Source organism: Cervus canadensis, chromosome 16 (genome assembly GCF_019320065.1).
Source record: "Cervus canadensis isolate Bull #8, Minnesota chromosome 16, ASM1932006v1, whole genome shotgun sequence".
NCBI classification, from domain to species: Eukaryota; Metazoa; Chordata; class Mammalia; order Artiodactyla; family Cervidae; genus Cervus; species Cervus canadensis.
Genome location: NC_057401.1, coordinates 33719415 through 33746989, shown reverse-complemented (window position 1 = coordinate 33746989; position 27575 = coordinate 33719415). Strand labels below are relative to the sequence as shown.

General features: G+C 33.2%; 1 protein-coding gene across 3 annotated transcripts in view; it reads right to left on the bottom strand.

The window, feature by feature from the left end:
- The window catches only part of RICTOR (RPTOR independent companion of MTOR complex 2), a 126840-nt gene that overhangs the window by 27639 nt on the left and 71626 nt on the right, over nt 1–27575 (bottom strand). For all 3 annotated transcript variants that reach the window (XM_043488494.1, XM_043488496.1, XM_043488497.1), the window contains 19 exons: nt 24522–24589; nt 21220–21287; nt 17658–17740; nt 16239–16326; nt 15511–15601; nt 15332–15398; nt 15121–15201; nt 13425–13525; nt 11310–11475; nt 10918–11019; nt 10748–10794; nt 9150–9285; nt 8559–8758; nt 7257–7383; nt 6699–6863; nt 6450–6526; nt 5939–6017; nt 1665–1774; nt 1150–1237 (listed from right to left, as the gene is read on the bottom strand). In XM_043488494.1, coding sequence (XP_043344429.1) covers nt 1150–1237; nt 1665–1774; nt 5939–6017; nt 6450–6526; nt 6699–6863; nt 7257–7383; nt 8559–8758; nt 9150–9285; nt 10748–10794; nt 10918–11019; nt 11310–11475; nt 13425–13525; nt 15121–15201; nt 15332–15398; nt 15511–15601; nt 16239–16326; nt 17658–17740; nt 21220–21287; nt 24522–24589 — 1944 coding nt within the window. The remainder of the gene's footprint in view (nt 1–1149; nt 1238–1664; nt 1775–5938; nt 6018–6449; nt 6527–6698; nt 6864–7256; nt 7384–8558; nt 8759–9149; nt 9286–10747; nt 10795–10917; nt 11020–11309; nt 11476–13424; nt 13526–15120; nt 15202–15331; nt 15399–15510; nt 15602–16238; nt 16327–17657; nt 17741–21219; nt 21288–24521; nt 24590–27575) is intronic.

Below are 27575 nucleotides of genomic sequence, written 5' to 3'. Positions count from 1 at the left end.
ATATTTAGTAATTTCTATATATTTAGAATCTTAAAATAATTTTATGCAAAATTTCTTAAGAAGCAGCATTAGGACATGGGCTCTGAGCTCATATACTAGAGTTGGAACTTATTAAGCAAGTGGCTTTCAGCATGTTACTCTATCTCCCCATGCTTTGATTTCCTGAACTCTAAAACAGGGATAATAATAGCCTCTGTTTCATAAAGTTTAATGATTTAATGAATTATTACATATAAAGTTTAACAAAGTACTTGGGACTTAGTATTATAAAATGTTAGCCATTAATTATCATTATTTCTTTCAGAAAGAAAATAATAAATTAACAACTAAAGCTTCTCATACTATGGAGGTAATGACATTGAGAAAATCATTTAAATTTTCAGCAAATTAAAAAAAATTAATATAAAGATACACACCTCAATAATCTTCATGGATAATATAAAAATACATGAAATTATGGAGTATATTTACATAAAACTTTTGCTCTTGAGATGAATACTGATATGAAAAGGAACTGAACATCTAGGTTACTACTGTTAAGAAACACACACAAATACTTCTGTAACTATTCCTAAAATAAGAAAATGGTTATACTTATTGAAAAGACCTAGTAGCAAGACATATTCCCAGTCAAAATTTGATGTGCATGCTATACTCAAAGAACAGCTGGTTGCCTAAGCCTCCAATATTTCATGAAGCATATGAGAGTAGTTAGATACTAACAAATAGAAGCTGATACTTTCAGTTTGTTACTCACCAAAGGTAACTGAGTATGTTTCAGGTTCAGTTTAATTTTCCAATGAGAGGAATGAAGAAATTCAATTTTTCAGCATGTTTTTTTTTACTAAGAAGATGAACTTTCCCAACAAACTAGAAAGGAAAAGAACTTGGACCTTGACTGGGTTACTTATTCTACATAGCAAATTACATATGCAGAAGATTGTAAGTCAGGGAAACGTATGCAGGCCTGTTTATGTGTGTAAGGACTACAAGCACAGAATGCCAAAGTCAGTTACAAGATGGAGCTTTAAAAGCAATTATACCACTGACTTTAAGGCTGTTGAGAAGTTTTTGCAAAGATAACACTTTAGTAATATTAACTTTTTTCTATTACTGTAGCTATTTAAAATAAGCAAATTATGTTTTTACCTGTACTTCCAATAAATGACAGCCTGTTTTGTGGTGTACCAGTTGTCCATAAAGATGTACAGGTAGGTAGACATGAGGACGCTGTAATCTAGTATGATAAAAATGACTGATAAACTTACTGGCTCATTGTAAACATACTAATTTACAAAATGACTTAAAATATGAGATAAACAATTAGACAATCACTCAGCATGAATAAAAATATGGAGGTGGAAAGGCATTAGAATTCTTCTAGAAAAATAATAGTTTAGCTGGTTTCAGAGTAATGGTAAGAGACCTAAGACCAGAAAGACAGACGAGGGCTAGAACATGAAGGGATCTAAATGCTCTACAAGTCAGGGAATGCAAGTTATGAATGCCACTGAAATTTTGTACATTCAGTGATGTGCTTTAAAAAGACTTTTCCTATGTCAGTGTAAAAATATCCAAGTACTCAGAAAACTTTAAATAACAACATGATTTTAAATTTTATGTTTGAGGACTAGCAATAAATTATTCCATTAACTGGACTATACCTTTGGTTACTCCGACGAACATAGTTGTCACCATCAATTGGCTTCCGGTAAGTGGTAAGTGCTTCATTAAGCTGTTCTTCAATCAAGTCAACATATTTTGAATTATATTCCTGGAAAATAATATTGTTTAAATTATATATATTACCATAACAACATTTACTAAATCTCTAATATGTTAGTTACCTAGCAAATCTCGGAAGCACAAATAAAAAAGAATGAACATCTTTTTTTTTGTTCAGGAAATTTGAGAAATTTTTGAAGAGCATAGATATAACAAGCTATTATGAATGCAAAAATGTTCTACCATATCCATAAACTTTCTGTTTATACTCTTCTCCCATTTTCTTTTTTTTTTTTTTCTTCTCCCATTTTCAATTAATATTTTGGGGTCCATATAATTAAGTTAAAATTTTTGTTTTTCATCTTATTTGAATTCCTTTCCTCACTAAAAACAAACAAAAAAAAGTTTCTTAATATTAAATCCTGAAGATAGTCACTAGGAATTTTAAAAGGAAATTAACTGAGTTCTATCATTTTAGAACCTTTTGGTGAAAAATAGTATCTCTTTCTTCAATGATTTAAATCAGGTCAAATGTAAAAAATATTTCCAATTAAAACCTGGAAAACTTCTAGTCAAATAATTTAAACTGAGACAGTCAATCACACTACCATCTTCATTGCAAAAGATCTCCACTTCAAACTGTTCAGAAGAAATTGGTAGCATCTCTGAAAAGCAATTTGCCAGTACTTATCCAAATTTTAAATTAATATACTTTTTGACTCAACAATTATACTTTAGAAATTTGTTCAACAAATATATTTGCACAAGTACGCAAAGAATCCAAGAATATAAAGCAAATGCTGTTTACAAAACTAAAAAGCTAGAAACAATCTCAGTGCCCAAAATACAAGAGTGATAATAAGAATTAGGGTACAGTCACATAATTTACTATGTAGCCACTGAAGAGAATTAGATAGCTCTAAATGCAAAGCTCTGGAAAGATATCTCACATATACTGCTAAAGAAAAAAATTAAATACAGTCCTATTTACAGTTGTGAATGAATTCATCTGTATTTTTAATTGAAGAATATATACTTATAGATGTACAAAACATCTTTAAATGTATACAAAATGTTAACAAACATTACCTTCATAAAAGACAGTAAGGGGGCAGGGAGATATTTTTCATTTTAAACCATTTTATACTACTTCAGTTTGATGAGTTACCTTAACTCCCTACTTAGAGACTCTAAAAACTTACTTTTCCTGCTTTTCTTTTAGATTTTTTACTGTGCAAATGTAATGTTAATAGTCTAATTATATTATCAGCAAACCAAATTATTACTACTGCTATAACACTACCATAATTTCCTCTAGACATGAAAATCTCAGTACAAAAATACAAATTAAGGCAAGTATTTTGAGCTTTATGCAGGAATAGTTACATTCATGTGGTACTGTCTGGCCAGTCTTTTTTTGACCAGTGGTAACCATGTGGAACATGCTAGCAAAGGTCAGGGGTATGGTCTGTAACAATGAAATGCAGTGAGTTTCTGGTGTGGATCATCTTGAGGATTCTGCCTCAAGGAGGCAGAGAGGGGCAAGACCCCAAACGAGGGTATACCTCTAGGAGGTACTGTAAGTAAGCAACCAGAGGAGCCACTTCTCTGGTGGAAGGAATCACAGATAAGAGATCTCCAGAGTGAAGTCTGAGGAATTTATGAACAAGAGCCCTGAGTAAAAAGAAAAATCAACATTTGAAATCTGCCCTCCCCAAAGCTAATAGCCCCAGGTAACAACTGCATCAGCTGGGTAAGACTGTCCATGAATTCTCATCCCTTCCTCCATCTCTCCCTCCTGCTCTAAAGCTGGAGAGGCCCTAAATCTGCAGCTGGTAAATGGAGAGGAGATAAACAATAAAAAGTTATGAAATGAACCATACCCCCTCTTTTATTGCAGGTTTCTAAGTCTGTACAAAGCCTGGGCTAGGAGAGAAAGTTTTAAATCAAATGAGTGGATTCTCAGTATGATTCTGGTCTGAATGTTTTATTACCTAGAAAAAGAGTGTCAACTTTACCATGGCATGCTGCAAACTACTGGGAGAAAATCAAACATAGAGGAAAGAGCATCAGGGCTCTGGAATCAAAAAGTGGCCCTGGCTCTGTTATTTTCAAGCTTTGTGACCTAGGATAAATTAGGTTGTTACTCATCTTAGCTTCTACATTTTCCTTCACAAAACAAAAATAATAGAAAACATTTCACAGAGTTGCTGTGAGGATTAAATGAGGTTAATACTTGAAAAGCACTAAGTTTAATGGTAGGCAATCACTATTCACTAATTAATTTCCCATTCGCTAATTCATTTGTGAGATAAGTTGTCTTTGTTTTTACACCTTCCATTTACTGGCGAAACTCACTATAACTGCAAGTTAGCATCTATTTGCAACTTTCTACTGAAATTGCTCTGGCAAAATTCACCAATGACCTGTCACATTCAACAGTGTTTTTTCTAGTGTTTACCTTATCTGACCTCTCTCAAGAATATATACCACTGGTCTCTCCTTCCTGAAGCATCCTTTAGTGAAATCATTCTTATAATTTTTCCTCAGTATCCCCATCCTTTTGTTCCCCTCATTAAAGCAGAGTGTTCTCTAGGGAGCAATTTCCAGTTTTATTTTTTTTTGTTCTTTACGTTTCCCTTGGTGATCTCACTCAATTCAAATTTCAACTACTACTATTCACTGACAACTCCCAAACTGCCATCTTCAGCTCCAGATCCACATTTCCAAGTATTTTCTGGATATCATCACTGGCCATCCCATAAGCAATAGCAGTTCAATTTATTCAAAATTTAGTATCCTCAATCTTGCAAATCACAATCTCTTAATGATGAACCATTATTTACTCAGGCATTCAAATCAGAAACCATAAGAGTCAAGCAGTCCTCATTTATTATATCCAATCAGTTTATGAATTCTGTCCATCTTATTTTAAAAATGCCCAGAAAATGTCTCTCTATCAAACCTCACCACCACTGAAGTTCATGCTCTTACCAATTTTGCTTCTAAACTAGTCTCGGTATTCCTAGATATTTTCACTTTTTTTTTTAAAGTGAGGATAATCTTCTGTTTAGGGAATGAAACTATTATGTCTTTATTTCAGTTTTCCAATTCACCAATTACTGAAAGACTCCATGCCTGAAGTTGTATGCTTTACAGTTACAGTATTTCTTTTCCATCCAGTTTTATTGAGAGATAATTGACATCCAGCAGTGTGTACATCCAGCATAATGATTTGACTTACACACATCTGAAATGACTATCACAATAAGTTTAGTGAACATACATTATTTTATATAGATACAAAACTAAAGAAATAAAATATTTTCCCTTGTGATAAGAACTCTCAGGATTTACTCAACAACTTTTATATATAACATTCAACAAAGCTAATTATATTTATCATTCTGTATATTATATCCCTAGTACTTATTATAAGTATATAAATGTAAGTTTGTCTCTTTTGACTGCCTTCATCCAATTTCCTCTACCCCCACATCCCACCTCTGGTAACTATAACTATAGTTTCATTATTTTTTTTTAAATGAGACTATCTTATGAAATATGGTTCAACACAGACAATATAAACAATGATCTGAATTCAACAGAAGAAAATCTGGGAATCATTTATGTTAGGACTGATTATTCTATGAGCTTCTAAGATGCTTTGATGATTTATAATGCTTCAAGTTAACTGAAGCCACAGTGATGACCAGCTAAAGAAAAGCTAAAGAGATAACCAATACCTTCAAACTAGCCCCTTCTTCCTAGATTTCCCTATTATGTACAATAGCAAGAAGTTTGCTCTCAGATTTATGAAAAGTCTACCCTAAAATGAAGTTTAATAATTAGATTATTATATCTGCCTGGTAGAACTGTTTTATAATCTTCAGTTAGGAAAACTGTTTCAGTTCAAAAGGGCTGTAAAAGGAACCCAAAATAAAAGAAATGATGATGGTAAGTAGGGTTGACAAATGATGCAGTAGGTTAAAGCTGAAGGCAAAATTTCAACAGAAAACATACAAAATCAACAGTTCACACTATAAAATAACTGTAGCTTAAAAAATGGATAAGTATGAATATAAATAAGTAACAGAATTTTAAGACCTGACTTCATATGAATATTTAAATATTTAACTTTAATTTCAAAATTCTCAAATTTATTTTCCAAAATAAAAACATACAAACTGAAACTTATTCAACAGAAAATTACCTTGTGCCACTTTTCCAACTGTTTTGTTACATAACCCCTTTCATTCAAATAGGAAAACCCTTTTGGAATGGAGAGAAATCTGTAAAGTGCAACAGGCAACAGTTTAACATTGGGTCTCACAAAAAACTGTTTAAGAAGCTAAAGTATCTCAAACCAAATACACTTAAGCCCAAAGACTTTAAGAATAGTGCCTTAAAGAAGGCAATTATAATTTCAAATACAAATAGTTTTATAATCTTTGCAAAAAACATGAATCCAACCACAGTAAAGAAAATGTTATGAAAAGAATGAGGACACACAGAAATGAAAAAGAAACACTATGGAAAACAATGAAAAGCCAGAGTTTCAGTACTAAAGAATGCCTGATATTCTAAAACAGGCCTCTTTCAGAAGTTAACAGCTAAACTCTTTAGAGTGCTTCCTTTCCAGATTTGAATCCAGCTTTAATACATACTGCCAGAGAGCACACAAAAGAAAACATAACTACAGGAAAAATTTTCTTAAAATTTACCTCAGGAGGAGAAGCAAACCCTTGTCCCCAAGGTGAGATAAAGCTGGCTTCATCTGAATAAGTGCATGAAGATTGGCCTAAAATAAATAATTATTAGGCAAATTAATAACTGCATGAAGATAGTAAATTCTCTACTTCCAAAACCACTATATTACATACATTATAATTTCACACAGTTTTCTATCAAGTTTGAATATTTTCATAAAAACTCACATCTAAGTATTTTATCGTAAGATAATGAAACTTTACCTTGTCTTCACATGCTTCATCAAGAATATCAAGGGCCTCAGAAGAAATCGTTTTGTTTTTATCATGCAGCTGGGTCACAAGTAACTCAATTCCCCAATTATTGAAGAATTCAACATTAGCTCTCAATAATACTCTTAAATGTTTTGTTGCATACAGTCTGCAGGCCTATAAAGATAAATGAGAACATTAAAAAAAAACCCAAAAACCAACCACCACCATCAAACTTCACTATAGACAGTCCATCTGACTTTGTTTTAGAATAGTTTTACACTTGAAAAGGGCAGAAAGACTGGAATTGACAGTTCTAGCCCTTGATACAAACATGTTTTTTAGTCCCAGTATAATAAAATACTGTATCTATCTGGCTGCTTCAAAGCATTTCTCTTTATATAAAAATATGGGTACTGTAGTCGAGTTCTTTGGACAAACTAAAATTTAAAAATAAACTCAAATTCCATCCCATAGTCTTAAAATGTATAATTTTACTAGGCTAAAGTTTATAAAATACTGAACTAACTAGTTATGAATTTATAGTTCTACTGCCTATGTTATACTCACATCAGTGGCTGCTGTTAAGATTTTGGAAAGGATGACCCTGGCCAAACCATCTCTGCTATAGTCCAAGCTTGAAACAGTCAGTTTTAGCAAGTGATCTTGATTTTTCAAGGAGCAAAGGTTAAGTAAACTAAAAAAATGATGAAAATAATAAAGGTTACTAGGAATTACTGTACTGATTCATTAATTCAACAAATATTTTAAACTTCCTAATAAGCATTTCTAAAAGAAAGCAGTTAAGAAATATTCCATTCTTAAAAAAGCGTCAGAGCATCAAGACAACTCTAATTAAAATTTTTTGTATTTTAAACAAAACTTTTTGTCTTTTTATACTATTTGTGGGGTTCTCAAGGCAAGAATACTGAAGTGGTTTGCCATTCCCTTCTCCAGGGGACATTTTTTCAGAACTCTTCATGACCCATCATCCATCTTGGGTGGCCCTACATGGCATGGCTCATAGTTTCACCAAGTTAGACAAGGCTGTGGTCCATGTGATTAGTTTGGTTAGTTTCCTGTGATTGTGGTTTTCATTCTGTCTGCTCTCTGACAGATGAGGATTAGAGGCTTGAGGAAGCTTCCTGATGGGAGGGACTGGCTGTGGGGAAAATTGAATCTTGCTCTGGTGGCAAGGCCAAGCTTAGTAAATTTTGAATCCAATTTTCCGCTGATGGGTGAGGCTGTGTTCCTTCCCTATCGTTTGGTCTGAGGCAAAACTATGGTAGAGGTAACAGCAGTAATGGTGACCTCCTTCAAAAAGACTAATGCCAGCAGGCTCTCAGGACTGTTGTAGTAAGTGTCCCTGACCCTGCAGCAGGCCACTGTCAACCCATGCTTCCACCGGAGACTCTAGGACACTCACAGGCAAGTCTCTTGGACTGCAAGGAGATCAAACCAGTCAATCCTAAAGGAAATCAACCCTGAATATTTATTCATTGGAAGGACTGGTGCAGAAGCTGAAGTTCCAATACTTTGGCCACCTGATGAGAAAAGCTGACTCATTAGAGAAGACCTTGATGTTGGGAAAGATTGAAGGCAGGAGAAGAAGGGGACAACAGAGGACAAGATGGTTGGATGCCATCACTGACTCAATGGACATGAGTTTGAAGAAGCTCTGGGAGATGGAGGACTGGGAAGCCTGGCATGCTGCAGTCCATGGGGTCACAAAGAGATAGACACGACTGAGTGATTGAACAACAACAATAAAACTTACCAAATACAGGTGCACGGACTAAAAAGCATAGCCTTTCTGATCACATTAAAAATAAAGTTTAGGTATATATTGAGATAGAATCTAGGAATGCTCACCATTGAAATACGCTGCATTTTTCCAGCATTTTGACGCCATGAGGGTGGCAAGAAAGTGTTCCAATAAATAAAAAGTAGTGTTGACTAAGAGTAGTCAATAAACCATTATTTTGAAGGCTTCTTTCAGGTTTCATTCCAGAAGAGGCATTGAGCCACTGAACAATATCCTTTACTAGATCTTCTAAGTATCCCTGCCCATCCTAAAAGCAAATACATTATGATATTGCTAGAAAAGCAGTTAGTGTCTACAACTAGAAAAATCAACTCAATTAATCAAGTCCAAAACATTTAATAATAATGAAGTTACTAATAACAGACATTAATCTCTGAGTATCTGTTCTTTTTAATCCCATTCAATACAATGCTGCATGAGATGGTATTATTTTCCATTTTACCAAAAGAAAACCAGGTCTTCTAGAAGGCAAATAACTTGCCCAAAGTCACATAAATAGCTAGTGACTAAGGATAAAAATCTAAGTCTGGGCTCATTCTATGTCTCTAAATATAGCTTATACATATTCAAAAATAAAAGGAAGGGGGCAAATTCAGTGAAAAACATGTGCTCTGGAAAATATTCAAAGTGTCTATTACCTCTTCAGACTCAAGAAGAAATTCTGTAAACTGACAACCCACAACTGTGAGCTGCTTGGACTTGGCAAAATCCAGATCCAGATTGGCGTATAACTTACTACTGGGCTTGTAAAAATAAAGTAGTCTTCGTACAAACCTAAGATTAAAATAAAAAATCAGCAACAAAGTAATAAACCAAACAATTATTTTAAAATCTTAACCATAGCTTTTGAATATGTTTTGGGTTTAAACCATTGGGGTAAATGGCAAGAAATTTAATAAACACATTTGGTACATTCTACACACGCACGTGCACACACGCACACACACACACACGAATAATTCCCTTGATTATAAAAAATATCTTCATGAAATAAGAATTTTATGGTGAGATGCCTGATAGAAAATAGTGGAGAAGAAATATGCTAGCAGGAAAAATTCAAACATAACACTTCTAGAAGATACACAGTTGGATAAATATGATGAAACCACCTGGATATAAATTTTCATTCTTCTTTTTCTTTTTGACAAGTATCCATTTTATTTTACTGTTAGATCTTTTTTTTTACCTTATTTTAATCTTGAATATATAAATTTTCTTCTACTATATTTTATGAATTTATACTAGATAACTGCACACAATATGCTACTATACTATGATTTTGTCAGTTTTTCACAATTAGGCAAAAAGTCAACCATAAAAGCTTCAGGTAAAATTTAAACAACTGAATTTATAAAGCAATGGATGATATTTTCATGTTGTAATTTTCAACATTATGTTCTAAGCTTCCATTTAATTTAGTTCAATTTAATTTCTACACTATTATCCAATCTAATAAAGATGCCAGACCCAGGAGTTGGAGAAACAAAGTTGAATGAGACTTCATATCTGTTCTCACAAGTCTGAAAAGTCAGTGCTATGCTTCTTTATTCCAACATTAATTTATGTTCTATACATTTCTCAAAATGTGAAGAGATGATAATAACCAATAATAATACCAATGATATGAACTTCTCAAAAACATGAAGTAAAAGCTCTCTTACTCAAAGAAATCAACACTGGTGGTTGGGTAATCTAAACTCAGAAGGAATAAAAATGCATGGGGTAGTAGAAAACAGCATAATACCCTTTTAAGTACTGTATATGCTATAAACATAAACTGTTTTATGGAAGGTGTGGCCTGTTAAGGGCAGTGTTAAGAGGAAGAAGAATGAATAACCCTCCAAAGTCACATGCGAAAGAAATTAGAATATTTAAAATGCCCATCTCTTTGAGAGGGAGATATTATGCTCTTAACATATCATTCTCATATGTTAGGGCCAGGATTAGTACATGGCTGATAATCTTGATTTGAGAAAACTTTTATCTTAAGTACTTCATTTGTTCCAAAACTAAAATCAGAATGTAAGTAACCAGAAAACAATTAGTTGATGCTTTTTGGTTATAAAACACAAGCTATGTATAAAAATATATATATAGTATGTACCTACTGAATACCAACCATTAAAAAGTAAGAATGTATGTTTAAAACATCAATTATTACTTTTAACAGTTATCAGACATAATATAATTCAAATTTAAGTTCTTTACATTTAAATGCAAAACAGTTCTTACATACCTGTGCAACTGTTCATCTTTATAGTTTCTTAGATTTACATTTGGCCACTAGAAAAAACATAATATGTTATATTACGGACTTATTAATTCCTAAACATACAATTATGATAAATTGCAATGAATAATAAAATGAAAACAATCAAGCCATTACCAAGAAGTATCCTATCATACCTTAAGGATGGTCCCAATAAGATTCCAATTCCATTCAAGATTCTCTTTATGTTGAAGGACTTGGCTATCTCTAAGGTTCATTAGAAGAGCTTCCTCTGTATCCTAAATCACCAGAAAATAATAAGAAAAATTAAGAAAAACTGGCCTTACATCAAAAACAGTTGAAATTTTAAAAACAAAAAGAAAAATTTTTCATTTAGGGAGAATTATCAAGGTTCTTTAAAAAGTTATAAAAACTCAGCTCAACTGCCCAGTCATTATAAAACTTAGAAGCTTTTTGAAAAGTCATATGCATCAATAAAACTGCTAACTCAAGCATGTATATGCCTACTAAAATACAGTGGTTAAGAATTAGGAAATTAAAGTAAAAATCACATCTTCTGCATCAGTACCTTAAGAACAAATATATCTTTCTGAGCTCGGAGATATTGATCCCGTTTCTGATGTGTTGCAATTGCTTTCTGAATAATGTGATCTAAATGAAGGCTATAAGGTTTAGGTCCTCGTTTTTTCATTTCATGGAAGCGTTTTAAACAGTTCAAAGCTGCACTGGCTCGCCTAAATGAGGAAAAAAATTCAATTAATACTGTAGGAGGGATAGCATAATTTTAAAGAGATCACTTTGGTAAATTATTCTATTGAAACAAACATAAATGCAGGCTAGATACTGTTACTAAGAAGTAAATGATTTAATCAAATTTGGAACCACAAAGAAAAAAAAAAAAAAAAACAAGAACACTGCTGATTTGTATGAAGAAACACTAATTATTCAGATTCAACAAAACATACTAATTTTTTCTTACAGTGGTGGTGGTACAGTTGTATGTTAGTTTTAAGAAATCCCTCCTCAAGGTCCAAACTGAAGTTTTACATATTTTCTTATTTTAAAACTCTGCTTTTCACATTTAAGGCCTTGATCCATATGAAGCTGATTTTTGTTTAAGGTATGAGGTTGGATAACCAATGATTCCAATATTAACTGAACAGTCTGTATTTTCCCTACTAATCTGCAACTGTAAATGGAATCCTTTTAAAAATTATTTTTAATTCCCTTCTTGTGGTATATAAAAAGTACAGTTTTCAAGAATTTGGTGGCAGTCAAGTCTCAACTTCAGAAATTGTAATAAATACAAACTGGATTCAAAATGTAAAAACCTTGAGATGTGCCCAGATTGGCAAGTACTTATCAGTAAAGACAGCTTACCAAGCTCAAAAAAAAAATTCTATTATTATTATTATTGGAATTTTGAAGGTAAATTTGAATTCCTGATGAATACTAAAATCCATGGCCAACTTCAGAAATTGTAATAAATACAAACTGGATTCAAAATGTAAAAACCTTGAGATGTGCCCAGATTGGCAAGTACTTATCAGTAAAGACAGCTTACCAAGCTCAAAAAAAAAAATTCTATTATTATTATTGGAATTTTGAAGGAAAATTTGAATTCCTGATGAATACTAAAATCCATGGCCATAAGCTGACTCAGAGAGTTCAGGTCTACCAGGTTTTGAGAAAGTACATTTTTCCATGAAGAAACTACTAAAATAAGAGCTGAATGCTATCAATACCAATGTAAGCCTGAAGTCAGAACTGATGATCCCTAATGCTCTCAGTTTATAATACAACTTCAATCTGTTAAATAATAGTATTCTCATTGGTAGATTTTAAATTAATAAAAAAATACTATTTATTCATAGTGAGGCCCTTATGTGTACTTTTAAGTTAATAAAGCTAACTAAACTTATGAGAATTATAGTATAACTTAACAAAAATTCCTATGAAGAACATTTTAAAACTTCATGAAAAAAAAAAAAAGAAACCTAAATATATAAAATTTTTCTGATCATAAGAGGAAAAAAAAAAAAACAGACATCCCTGGACGAGACACAATCTTTATCAGATGAAAAAAGATTTCTACTATCACTATACAATCAAGCTCCTCCACCTTACATTTTAAATTATATTTTATTATTAGTCCTCGAATTCCAGCAGAGTTACAGCTGTAATACCATACTTTATAAATTCTGTATTTGTAATATTTCCTTCAGCATTAAGGGTTTAGCTTACTTCAATGCCTAAAGTATGGGAAACTAAATTCCAAAATTTTTCTCCTCAACATTTTTAACCCCATATATTAAAAAAATTACACTTAGTCTTTGTGCTTTAATCTGATACAATTTAGATACTGAGAGAGACTGAATTGTTGCTCAAAACATACAATAGTCCAAAAAACTCACAATCCCAATATTTTTACTGATCCAGTAGAAATTTTATGTCCTTGTCCAGAAACACATGAGAAAAGGTTGACTTTACCAAGCCAAAATACTTTGTAGCCTAAAATACAAGTTATTTTAAAAAACTACAAATTTTCCTCTTATCCAAAGGCTTCCCTAAAAGAATTCTCAGGAATAACCTATATATACTACTTTCTTAAAAAGAAGATAAGGACATCTAAGTGGCTAATAAATATACTAGGCACAAACTTTGCTAGAACTTGGACACTTACAATCTCTTTTCCTTAGGGATATCAAAGGATGCAGCCATATTCATTAGGGTTGGCAGGCAGTGCAAATGATGGCTATGTGAATGAGGAAGAATTGTGTTTGCCTAAAATGAAAAATAGTATTTTATAAAAAGTTGAAAAAGAGTATTTTATGTTATAGATTATCCACAGATATAATGCTAAAGACTGAGATTTTACTTATGAAGTTAATTATTTACTTTCTAATACATACTTACTATTTTTATCTTATTTACTTTCATCAAGGATGACATGTAACAAATACAAGGATACAGGCTCAGATTACATTAATAAAACTCTAAATTCCATAGATCCTTTATCATAACTTTAAATTATAATCTTAAGTGGTACCCAATTAAATTCAATTCTTAAATAATGTAAAAGGATGATAGGTCAAAACTTAGATTCAGTGCTATAATGTTATGCTAAAAGTAGGATTTAAAATGCTGGATGCAACATCATAATTTACGAGTTTACCTCTTAGGTTTAAAAGCCAGCTTCTCAAAAGAGGTTTGTCTCATAATTCCAACAATCTTTAAAATAAGAAACTTGCCTTCTGCTTTCCAAACAAAATCTGCAATATTAATTCTTTCGTAGATGGGCTTAACAGAGCAAGTGGCTAAATAACTTACTGATAAACAAGACAGTTATCATTAAACTGCTTAATTCTCTTTTCCTCACTCACAAAGCTGAACTTCTATATAGACAAAACCCTGCTGATGGAGGGGACCAAACACAACTATAAAAACAAAAAATAATCTGCCAGTAATAACAAGCCGTAACATAATTTCAAAAGATTTGCCATAGGGTTACTTCTTCTTTAATGAGTTCAGAGTGGTTCTTTTTATTTAGTATTTTATTAACTAATGGGCTTCCCTGGTGGCTCAGACGGTAAAGAATACACTTGCAATGCAGGAGAAATCCTTGGGATGGGAAGATCCCCTGGAGAAGGGAAAGGCTACCCACTCCAGTATTCTGGCCTGGAGAATTCCATGGACAGAGGAGCTTGGCAGGCTACAGTCCACGGGGTTGCAAAGAGTTGGACATGACTGAGCGACTTTCACACTTATTAACTAACAGACTTAGAAATATAAATTTCTAACTTGCAAATGATCAAAGTACCCTCACTGCTTCATCTGCTAGGAGTTGGAAATGATCAGATCACTTGGCTAGCTCCTTGTTTCCACAAATTACTGATGTCATAAAACCATGTCCCCTCCAAAAAGATTCCCACCTTTCAAAACAAACCTCAACTGACAAGTTTACAAAGGAGTACATGTTCAAATAAGGCAGTTAAATTTAGATTTTTCCTTCACAAAGTTTTCTAAAATTCAGGCACTGACTATTATCAATTCGATCCCTAGCTGACTGAAGTAATATCTATAGTTTTATAATTTTTAGGAAGGAAGTCATTCTAAAGATTCTAAAGAAAGATATTTATGGACTCAAAATGTCAACAATGAAAGTGAGTATTCAATACTTTTTATTTTTTCCACTTAAATAACTAGCCTATATATATATGATACAAAGTATCAAGGGCTCTTTGTAATGTAAAGCTATATATCCAAATAAGTGCAAACTTATGTTTTTGAGATAATGCAAAGTAACACTGTTAAAATAGCCTTGTTTCATAAATTAAAACATTAACGTACAAAACATAATTAAAAGTTGTTAAACTTACCATATGTAAAAGTTCTCCTAAAAGGATGGTGGCTCTAACTGAGATATGGTCATCACTGTTTGTTATTACCTCAACCAAACCCTTTGAAAATAAAAAGAAAACAGCATAGTTGCAAAATAGCACACATGAATGAACACATCTACGCATCATGTTTGTTGCTCTGAAAGAACTGTTAGAGGAAATAAAATAGAAAAAGGTTTATAATTCTTACTTCTAAAAGTCCATTACGAATAAATGCTGAGAGTATCAGTGCCAAATAATTATCCATGAGGTCTGGCCTGGAAATAAATACAGCACAGAAATATTTAAATCTTGTTCCATACACTAGAAAATTTAACATAACAATAGGAACTGTAATAAATCTTTATTATTTCTGTACTTAAATTCTACCTGGATCTGGCACGATGAGGAAGAATAGTTTTTGCCTCAGCTGCTACAAAGCCATCTGAAAGCCTCCAACTGTCTTGGAATCTACCTGGATCTAAAATAAATTTAGATAGAAGAAAATAATACATCAATGAAACACTTTAAACAACCATCAGCTAAACAGGCTATCCATGGACAGAGGAGCCTGGCAGGTTACACTCCACAGGGTCGCAAAGGGTCAGACACGACTGAAGTGATTTAGCACAGCATAGCATACAACCAGGCTATAAATAATTTTAACTGTTGGCTTAAAAAAAAAAAAAAAAAAGACTCAAAAAAGCATACAGAAAAAAGATGATTTCTGTAAATGAAGGGTTTATATAAATCTAACTTTAACTTTCTTCATTGAAGGCTTTAGAGTCATTTAGCTAAAATAAAATTTTAAAAATCAAATAATCTGAGAATTGCAAACAGTTTCTTATTATCTCCTCTCTTCCCTTCTTGATCCATCCTTCTATTATTAATTTCACTGCTAATTTCAGGAGCTAGGGTGATGGAGAAGAAATTAAAATTTCTTTTTAGAAATTCACCTGAGATTTTATTTTTATATTAATTTCATGCCACAAATATGCAATAAGAAAAGAAAATGATATTCAATACTTATTTTAGTACCTTGGAGGGACTCTGCCTCCATTAGGTAAGTCATTAAAAAAATTACAATATATGGACAGTGAATGCACTTCAATACTTACCTACACTGAGCAGTGCTTCTATGAACTCTTCAGTCACAACAGGTAGAGGAAGACGAAATATATCATAAAGCACTTCAAGGAGACCTCGCTGAAAGTAAAAAAAAAAAAATACAGTTCATTTATTTTTACAGAATAAATCTTCACTTAAAAATTTTTAAATGTCCTATTCACAGATTTAAAAATTGGTAAAAACAGAACTACTATATTTTAGAAAACTACTGTATCTGCCTATATTAGAGAAAAGTACTGAATGCTTACTACATATACATGATGTAACTTTTTCAATAAATCTTGTATTATCCCCATTGTACACATGAAGAAATAGATTTAAAGGTTGAAAATAATTTGTCTAAGGTCATGGAGCTATAAATAATAAAATGAGGAGTCAAACCTCAGTCTGGCCAAACTCAAAAGAGCATGTTTTTTTGCTGAGTAAGAAGTCAACTGAACTGGAACCTTTAGTTCCCTGCTTATAGATCTTTCCATCCTTAATAACATCCTTCCATGGTTTAGATGCTTTTATTTTTAGTTCACATTTTAAGCAAGGCACCTCTAGCTAATATTTATACTAATAATTAGAAACAGGGGGGCAAATTTTGTTCCTTTGAACATTAAAAGAAAAACGTAGAAGGGGAAAAGGAAGAACCTTGTGAAGAGTTAATTTTTTTCCCTCTAATTTCAATCTGTTTTAGCTGTTTTATACAATTCTTATAATTAATAATTTAGAAAGTGAAGTGTTAGTCACTCAGTTGTGTCTGATTCACTGCACCTCTGCGGACTGCAGCCCACCAGGCTCCTCTGTCCATGGAATTCTCCAGGCAAGAAAACTGGAGTGGACTGTCATTTCTTTACCCAGGGGATCTTCCCAACTCAGAGATAGAACCTGGGTCTCCTGCATTGCAGGCAGATTCTTTACCATCTGAGCCACCAGGAAAGTCATAATAATTTAGGACTATGTCTAATAATTAAGCATATAAATACCCTAATTTTAATCAAAACCACTACTCATAACATAAAAATAAAAGTTAGAAGGTGTAAGTTGCATAACTATTATGTTTACTTTTCCCTAAGTATAGTTTTCTGTATTGCTTGAAACTTTTACAATGAGAATGCCCCTGTGAAATGTCTATGCGTTTTATTAAATAAAGCGTAGTTAATTTCAAAGAAAGAAAAGGCATAATTAATGTCACATTTTAATCTAATTTTAATACATCCATAGTTCCTACAACAGCATTGTTTCAAATGATTCATATTACTATCCTTAGTGTTCAACTAAGTGGTAAATATTTATTCCTGTATTTTTAAAATGTTCTGTGACACAGATTAACAATTCATGAGGAAAAACACCACCTGAAACTTTTCTCCAATTAATTTCCTCCACTAAAATTCCAGGAATGATACAGAGTAATTTTTACCTACCCTTATTTCCATATTTGGAATGCAAAGTACTCCAATTAGAGACTGAATCCCAGAGTTTCCAGGTTTACATAAATTAATAATACCTATAAAGGATAAAAAGAAAAAAAAGATCACTGATTTGAATTTCAAAAGATGTATTCATAATACAAAATGTTACATTTTTCTAAGCTAAATTACATTATTATATTATTTGATCATCATAAGTGATAGTGTATTTCAAATATTCTCTGAATTTTCCAACTAAGTAGAGATTATGAATAATTTTACCATTTAAATTACATCCAAAAAGGTTCTCAAGAAATTCTGGGCTACTCGGCAATAGAAATAAAAGCAAAAGTATGGCTTTCTCTGGGTATATGCTCAGGAGTGGGACTGCTACATCATATGGTAGCTCTATTGATATTTTTAGTTTTTTACGGAATCGCCATACGGTTCTCCAATAAATAGTGGCTGTTTCAATTTGCATTCCCAGTAACAGTGTAGGAGGGGTCCCTTTCTCCACACCTTCTCTACATTTACTGCCTACAGATTTTTTAACAATGCCATTCTGATCAGTGTTAGGTGATACCTCATTGTAGTTTTGATTTGCATTTCCTAATGATATTGAGCATTTTTCCATGTGCTTGTTGGCCATCTGTATGTCTTCTTTGGAGAAATGTCTATTTAGACCTTCCACCCATTTTTTGCTGAGTCATTTCAATTGGGTCTTTTGATATTGAATTACATGAATCATTTATATATTTTGGAGATTAATCCCTTGGTCAGTTGCATCATTTACAAATATTACATTTACATTTACAAATTACATTTACAAACATTACAAATATTTACATTTACAAATATTACAAATATTATATTTACATTTACAAATATTACAAATATACCTCCCAGTCTGAGGTATGGTTACCTTGGCTGTGCAAAAGCTTTTAAGTTAAATTAGATCCCATTTGTTTATTTGGGTTTTTTGTTTTGTTTTTTTTACTACTAAAAAAAATTTAAAAAAGATCAGGATGTGATTTGGGTAAAAGGGGGTTCTGCCTATGTTTTCCTCTAAGAGTTTTACAGTGTCTGGCCTTAAAGGTCTTTAATCCATTTTGAATTTATTTTTGTGTATGGTGCTAAGAATGTTCTAATTTCATTCTTTTGTATGTAGCTGCCTAGTTTCCCAGCACCAACCACATATTGAAGAAATTATCTTTTCTCCACTGCATATTCTTGCCTCCGTTGTCATAGATTAATTGACCATAGGTGAGTGGGTTTATTTCTGGGCTTTCTATCCTTTTCTATTGATCTATATATTTCTGTTTTTGTGCCAATACCATAACATTTGAATAACTGTAGCTTTGTAGGATAGTCTGAAGTCAGGGAGACTAATTCCTCTAGCTCCATTTGTTCTTTCTCAAAATTGCTTTCACCTTTTGGGGCCTCTCTGTGTTTCCACACAAATTTTTGTTCTAGTTCTGAGAAAAATGCCATTGGTAATTGAGATTGCACTGAATCTGTAGACTGCTTTGGATAGCATAGTCATTTTCACAAACTAAGAACATGGTATACCAAGAGTATGTGGTACATATATACAATGGACTACTACTCAGCAATAAAAAAGAAAAAACTATGCCATTTGCAACAACGTGGATGAACCTGGAGACTGTCATGCTGAGTGAAGTAATTCAGGCACAGAAAGACAGATATGATATTGCTTATATGTGGAATCTAAAGAAAAGGGGACAGGATACAAATGAACTTACTTACAAAACAGAGGTAAAGTCACAGATGTAGAAAACAAACATGGTTACCAGGGGACAGAGGTGGTGATACATTGGAAGACCAGGACTGACATATATACACACTATGTATAAAGTAGATGACTAATAATAACCTACTGTATAGCACAGGGAACACTGTTCAATACTTTGTATTGGCCTATTTGAGAAGAAAATATTTTTTTTTAATGGACATGTGTAACTGATTCACTCTGCTGGACACCTGAAACTGACACAACACTGCAAATCAACTGCAGTCCAATGAAAAATTTTTACAAGAAAAGCAAAAATGAACAAATGAGACCTAATCAAATTTCTAAGCTTTTACATAGAAAGGAAACCATAAACAAAATGAAAAGACAACTTACAGAATGGGAGAAAGTATTTGCAAATGATGCAACTGACAAGGGATTAACTTCCAAAATATCTAAACAACTCATACAACACAGTAACAAAAAAACAAAGCAATCTAAAAAAAAAAGGGAAGAAGACCTAAGTAGATAGGTCTCCCCATAACACATGCAGATGGTCGACAGGCCCACAAAAAGATGTTCAACATCACTAATTATTATTAGACAAATGCAAATCAAAACTACAATGAGGTATCACCTCATACCAGTCAGAATGTCCATCATTAAAAAGTCTACAAATAATAAACATGGGAGAGGCTGTGGAGCAACAGAAACCCTCTCACACTACTGGCAGGAAAGTAAATTAATGTAGCCATTATAGAAAATAGTATGGAGATTTCCTTAAAAACTAAAAATAGAGTTACCATATGATCCTGCAATTCCACTCCTGAGCATATATCCAGAGAAAACCCTAATGTGAAGAGATACATCCACCCCAGTGTTCACTGCAGCACTATTTTAATAGTCAAGACACAGAAGCAACTTAAATGTCCATCAACAGATAAAGAAGATGTGGTATATATATAAAATGAAATATTATTCAGTCATAATATAGAATAGACTAATGTCATATGTAGCAACACAGATGGACCCAGAGATTATTATCATACTAAATGAAGTCAGACAGACAAAGACAAATACCACATGATATCACTTATATGTGGAATCTAAAATATGATACAAATGAACTTATTTATGAAAACATAAACAGACTTGCAAACAGAGAAAACAAACATATGGTTACCAAGGGGGAAAAGAAGTGAGGGAGCAATAAGTTAGGAGTTTGGGATTTATAGATACACACTGCTATATATAAAATAAACAAGGTCCTACAGTATATGTATAGCACAGACAACTATATTCATTATAACAAACCATAATGGAAAGAATATGAAAAAGAACATATATACACATATATCTATATACCTATATAGATATATATCTGAAGCACTCTGCTATACACCAGAAACACATTGTAAATCAACCGTATTTCAGTAAGAAATTAAATTAAAAAAATACATCCCAAAACACAATAAAGAAACAAAAGGAAAGATATTTGAGACTACTATTCTTGCTTATAAGGTATTTATAACATTCTACATTATAGTTTAAGGTAAGAAACTTTAGCGATGTATTCAACTAACATTCTTAAAATCTTTTTTGGTATAGATCATGTTCAAATTTTTTATTTAAATGCCCAGGTTATCATCAGCAATGTTGACTTACAAATGGTCAATTTTAATACTGTGTATTAAACCCCTCTTGGTTCTAATGATAACACACAAAAAAGACCATGTTAACATTTAAATGAGATGCTACAATAAGTTAACATTTGAAAAACTAGTCAAGTTTGTCTTATACAATATAAAGTAACACAGAGGAACTTACCTGCCCATGACCGGAATGTTGCTATGATTCCCATTTTACTGGCTAGAAACCTTGCTTCTCTGTCTTCTCTGTTGGGTGGGGTGGGGGTAGAGTCAAAGAAATTAAATGTTTAAATAAAAAGTAAGCTTTTCCCTATTACTATATCAGAGTAAGAGCTATCACTACTTAATATTTAAATATTTACACAGGAAATTTAAAATACATTTAAAAAAATAAAGACAAGATCTACCTCAAAGCAAATTACTCAATTATGTACTGATCATGCCTTCCCACATGTGAAATTCACGTCTTAAATTATAAATTCTGCTTTCCTGAGTTCTACTTTTCCTGCTTTTCCTAAAAACTATTCAGGAAGCTCATCAACACCTGTAAGCATTAGCAATACCACCAGCTTGCTTAAGAAGCATCTCTGTCAAAAGACTGCCCTTTAGCAAAGAAAATGACCACATAAACCTCTTACTGTTACTGCACGTGTTCTCTTTACTTCAAAAATCTTGTCCCAAACTTATCTGAGCAAGCTTATTCTATTTATTCTACCAAGCAAGCTCAACAAGCCATATATTCGCTGATTATTATTAAATAATTAGATATTATTATTAATTTACTTCTAAGTTCATTCAGGTTGTTGGCAGAATTCACTCTCTTGCTGTTGTACAATTGAGGTTTCGGTTTTCTGTCAGCTGGGGCCTACTGACAACTACTTTCTTCTTTTATAATTGGTATCCAATCATCTCACTTGTTTCTTTCTATGTAATAGTTAATGACAATCAATTAACCAATAGAACTATTTACACTGTCAAACACTGTTCATGTATGGCATATTGCCAGTTTTAATACTTAATTAGCAATCATGTACGTTTATGCTACCTCAACCATCTCTACCCTGTCAATGGTCCATTTCTTTTCCGTGCCGTATTTTTCACTTTTCCAATAAAGTTCTTAACAGTTTAAGAATACAAAAATCCAGAGAGTTGGTAAGGGAAAAAAAAACATAAAGAATAAAGAACAGTGAAAGAAAATCAAATTAAACAATGGTAGGCAAGCAGTTTATAAAAGTGGAACGAAATAGTTAAAAATCCCCCCCACACATACAGACCAACCACTCTGAGCTCTGCTGTACTAATCAACACGAGACTATAACAGAAACTAAAATGGGGACACTGGGTGGTGGAAGAAATGAGAATTAGTTAACTGTGTGACTAAGCTTTTGGTGCTCCATATCTTAAAAATGTTTGTGATACACTTGTATTGACTGCCTGGTAACCCATTTTCTAACCTATTCAGTAAATTGGTAGTTTTATTGAAAAAAAACCATAAAACCCATCCATTTCCTTATGCCCTAGCCATAATGTACCCATGCTACAGAAATTGCCCATACTCCAGAAACTTAAAGAAAGCAAAGTATTGAACCAAACAGGAAAGATAGGATTTTGGTGGAATATACTCCCTACCCAACCACAACTCTAAGTACCCTGGTTCATTTCTTACTTATCCTGGTAGGCAAAATTCGAAAAATGCCCCTGTCTTCTCAAGACTCCAGATCCTAATCCCTGGATCCCTATGAATATGTTATCACTGCCATGACTGTGATTAAGTTTATATCATACAACCCAACAGACCTTAACATACGGAGATCATCTGGTAGGTTGGATCTGGAGAGCTTTCTCTAACTGGAGGGAGAAGAGGGTGTCAGAGAGAGATTCAAAGCACAAAGATTCAAGGAACTTCTGTTGTGTTTGAAGATGGAGAGTGCCATGTGCCAAGAAAAGAAGGTGGGCTTTAGAAGCTGAGAGAAGGCCCCAGTTGACAGCAAGAAAATAGAACTTCAGTTGTACAAGAGCAAGGAATGAATTCTGCCAATAACCTGAGTGACCTTAGAGATAAATGGCTTCTTCACTAAAACCTCCAGATAAGAACCATGCCAGATCTCTCACCTACTGAACTGTGAACTAATAAACTGATGCTGTTTTAAACCATTATATTTGTAATCGTTCGTCACACAGCAATAGAAAATGGATACATTCTTCATCAGTAAGGAGAATGCCCAAGAGTCACAGGGTGCCAAGAAAGAAAGGGGCTGAAGAATCTCAATTCATAACTTAGCAAAAATAAAGTCTGAGAAATCTTAACTAGAGAACAACTATTCTTAATTTCTTAGCTCATGAAATGATGTTAGTTAGCATGCAATGTATCCACAGTGATGGAGGTATTTCAAGATACGAAAGCGCTATTTTTAATTCTGGAAAAAAATGAAAAACAACAAAAATATGCCCATTTACAGTGTTCCCAAACTTAGTGGAGGAATTTAAAAAACATGTTATCTCTAAACATAAGTATATCTGCAATTCAACAAACCTACTATGCTACACCTGATAGCATACTTATTGGAATTGTGTCATTGGCAAAACTCCACAGATAGTGTATTATTTGACCTCTAAATCAATTCAAATATAATTATTCCAGCATTCCTAGTGAACACGTACTTTTCTCTCCCAAAAGACTCTGAAAAATCATCCTACTTCGTTTCTGGAAAATAATATTTCTCTCCTTTTATTTCCCTATTAACCTTACTCTCAAAATTCTACATGGCTTATCTTTCTGCATACTCAATTTAAGGCAGCTGTTCATTCTACTCATTATTATCTGACCCTTTTAGTTTTTCAATGTAATTATGCTAAAAATATGTACAATGGTGCTGGAGAAGACTCTTGAGAGTCCCTTGGGCAGCAACATCAAACCAGTCAATCCTAAAGGAAATCAAGCCTGAATATTCATTGGAAGGACTGATGCTGAAGCTGATGTTCCAATATTTCAGTCACCTGATGCGCACAGCCGACTCATTGAAAAAGTCCCTGATGCTGGGAAAGACTGAGGGCAGGAGGAGAAGGGGGCAACAGAGCATGAGATGGTTGGGTAGCATCACCAACTCAATGGACATGATGAGTCTGAGCAAACTTCGGGAGACAGTAAAGGACAGGGAAGCCTGGCATGCTGCAGTCCATGGAGTCGCAAAGAGTCAGACATGACTTAGTGACTGAACAACAACAAATGTACAATAGAGAAATGATTAAAGGTCTAGGTTTCTACTGCCACCTACCTTAGATTTATTAAAATAAGAAACTAATTCCAAGTCTTTAAATTTCCCAAAAGATTACTTTTAATTTTTTAAGCCATAGTTAATTACAAGAGAACTACAATATAACTCCATGAAATAGGAAATTTACTTAAACTCATTTTGCTCTGGCTTGACATACAAATCAGGCAAATCTAAAAGTTTTAACAGCAACACACATGGTACTCACTTTAGCTGTCCTTCAGCTGTATCTGGACTATGTCTGTAGTGAAAATCAGTATAGGGTGCTAAAATTCGCTAATAAAAGGAAAAAGCAAGAAAAAGAAAAGAGTCCTTATTATAAAATGCACTCTTCCTTGAACAAGCTAAAATTCATCCAACTTCTCTGTATCTCTAATAATCCCAACTAGAGCTTATTTGAAGAGCCTATTTCTTCAAACTCATCATCAAGGAATATATTTGAGTGATTTCTTTTAATGTACAATTTTTGAATTTTTAAATTGACAGGTACCGTACCTATTAAACAGTGCATAAATCACGAATGTGAGGTTTGACAGATTTTTCTCAAACTAAACACACTCACTGTAACTAGCATCCTCGGAGCCTCCTCCTTCTCCTCTTTGTTCTCACCCCAAGATTACTACACAGATTTCTAACACTATGAGTTAGTGTTGCCTATTTTTGAACATTATTTAAATGTCTTTTATAAATTCCATTCTTTTTGTCGCAAGTATAAAGAAATCCAAATTATTTTTGTGTATTGTCCTTTGTATTTAGCAACCTTGTTAATAAGCTCATGTATTTCAGAACTTAAACTACTATAACTCATTTACTTAACCCCCCTGCTCTGCACTGATTACATTATTGTGGTCTGAATTTTATTTTAAAATACTTAAGACATTACAAATACTGCTTTTGACAATAAGTAGTCTTTTATATTTAGTCATATGTGTACCTTTTTTTGCCACCCTTCATTCTTTGCATTTCCTTGTCTCAGATCATTTTCGTTCTGACTAAGGATTCCCTTTAACCTTCCTCTGTGTCTGTCTCATTTTTTAAACAACAATAAATATTTATTATCTCGCATAGTTTCTGTGAGTCAGGACTCTACAAGAGTTTAGCTGTGCAGTTATGACTCAAGGTCCATCATAATATCGCAGTAAAAATATTGGTCAGGGCTACAGTCATCTCAAGGCTTGACTAAAGCTGTAGGATCTGCTTCAAAATGGTTCACTCACAACATGCAAACTGTTATCAACAGGGCTGAGTTCCTTCTCATGTGTGCCTTATTATAGGCTGCATTACTGTCTTCATGACATAAAGGCAAGGAATCCAAGAAAGAATAGTGTTTGTTTCTTTAGATTTCCTTGGGTCTTTTTACGTTAGTCTAAAAAATCTTTATTTTACCTTTGTTTTTGAAAGACATTTTCTCTGGGGTGCTGCTGCTGCTGCTGCTAAGTCGCTTCAGTCGTGTCCGACTCTGTGCGACCCCACAGACGGCAGCCCACTAAGCTCCTCTGTCCCTGGGATTCTCCAGGCAAGAATACTGGAGTGGGTTGCCATTTCCTTCTCCAATGCATGAAAGTGAAAAGTGAAAGTGAAGTCGCTAAGTCGTCTCCGACTCTTAGCGACCCCATGGACTGCAGGCTACCCGGCTCCTCCGTCCACGGGATTTTCCAGGCAAGAGTACTAGAGTGGGGTGCCATTGCCTTCTCCTTCTCTGGGGTAAGTGACATTATTTTCTTTTGCACTCTAAAGATGCCATTCTACTGTCTTCTGGTTCTAAAATTTCTGTTGGGAAATTGGCTGTCAGATTTGTTCCTTTGAAAGCAGTCTTTTTATCTCAAGCTGATTTTAAGATTTTTAGTTATCTTGGTTTTCAACTATCTTACCATGATGTACCTATGAGTTGTTTTCTTTATCTTGAGTTTTCGGAGCTTTACGAAGTTTCACCAGTTTTAAAAACAAAGTTCTGACCACAGTTTCTTTGGATATTTGCTTCTGCTCATTCTCTCTCTTCTCCAAAGACAACAATTATGTTTCATTCCTTTTGTTTTGTTCATTTACTTCCTATTACCCACCTGCAAATGCTTTGATCTTTGACTTCTCTTTCAGTTTACTAATGACACCTTCTTGTCCAAAATGAGTCTTTAATTTCATCTAGTTCAGAATTTCAGGTATTATATTTTTTGATGCTAACTCCATTTGATTTATTTTTCATATTCCAATTAGATGGTAAAATTCTCCATTATTTCATCTATTTTCTTATTTTTCTCCATTTTTCTTAGTAAGTTAGTCATGGGTGTTTTAAAATCTTTTCCCTCTGGCTCCAATATCTGAATCACCTGTGGATATTCGTCTATGGAATTCCTTTTGAGTTTTCAATTACACAGTCATAACCTTTTGCATGTATCCTTTTTCATTTACATAGTCAAATTTCTGACTGAATGATGGACACTGTAAATTTGATTAAAGGTTCCAAATGACGTTATCTCCATTAGAAACGGTTCATCCTTTCCCCTGTAGTCAGGTTAGTTAAAGGGAGTGATCAGCTTATTCTAATCACCAAGTTAAACTGAGACAACACTACAATTTTGTTCAGATTTCAGTGTACCTTTGGTTTTCCTGTTTCTAAAGAATGGACCTCCAAAACTGTAAACAGAGATTTTAGCAAACTTTTTTTTCTCTTCAGCAGTGAGAGACTGGGTATTTTTTCTACATACTTCATAAGTTTTGAACTTAAATCTTTAAGTACTCATCCAGAATTGCTTCAGAACTTGGAACTTGTCAAGAACAGGAAAAAGTTATCAAATTAGAGCGAAAATTTGTAAAAATATAATTAATAAAAATGGGGACAAGATTCTCTTAACAGCAGCCTCGAGGATGAAGATAACAATAAAGTAGAAGATAATGATAATTAATGATTTAATATCCAAGGCAATCAGTATTTATTGAATATTAACTAGGTGTCAAGTACTAACTATAACATTTATGTAGATTGGACCGAATATATGTAAAACACTTGGAAATATTACCTAACTTATTATAAGCTTTACAAGAATGCTAGTTGCTATTACTATTACCATTATTATTATAGTATTTATTCTTCACAATAATTAAAGTAAAAACCATGACTTTTATTTTACCTAGTGAAAAATGGATCCAAAAGAGGTTAATAACTTGCCCCACATCATAAACCTAGTAGGCTGTAGAACAAAAAAATCAAAACCAGATCTGTAAAGCCTGAAGTCTATGCTCTCAGTCACTCTGCTATACCAGGGGA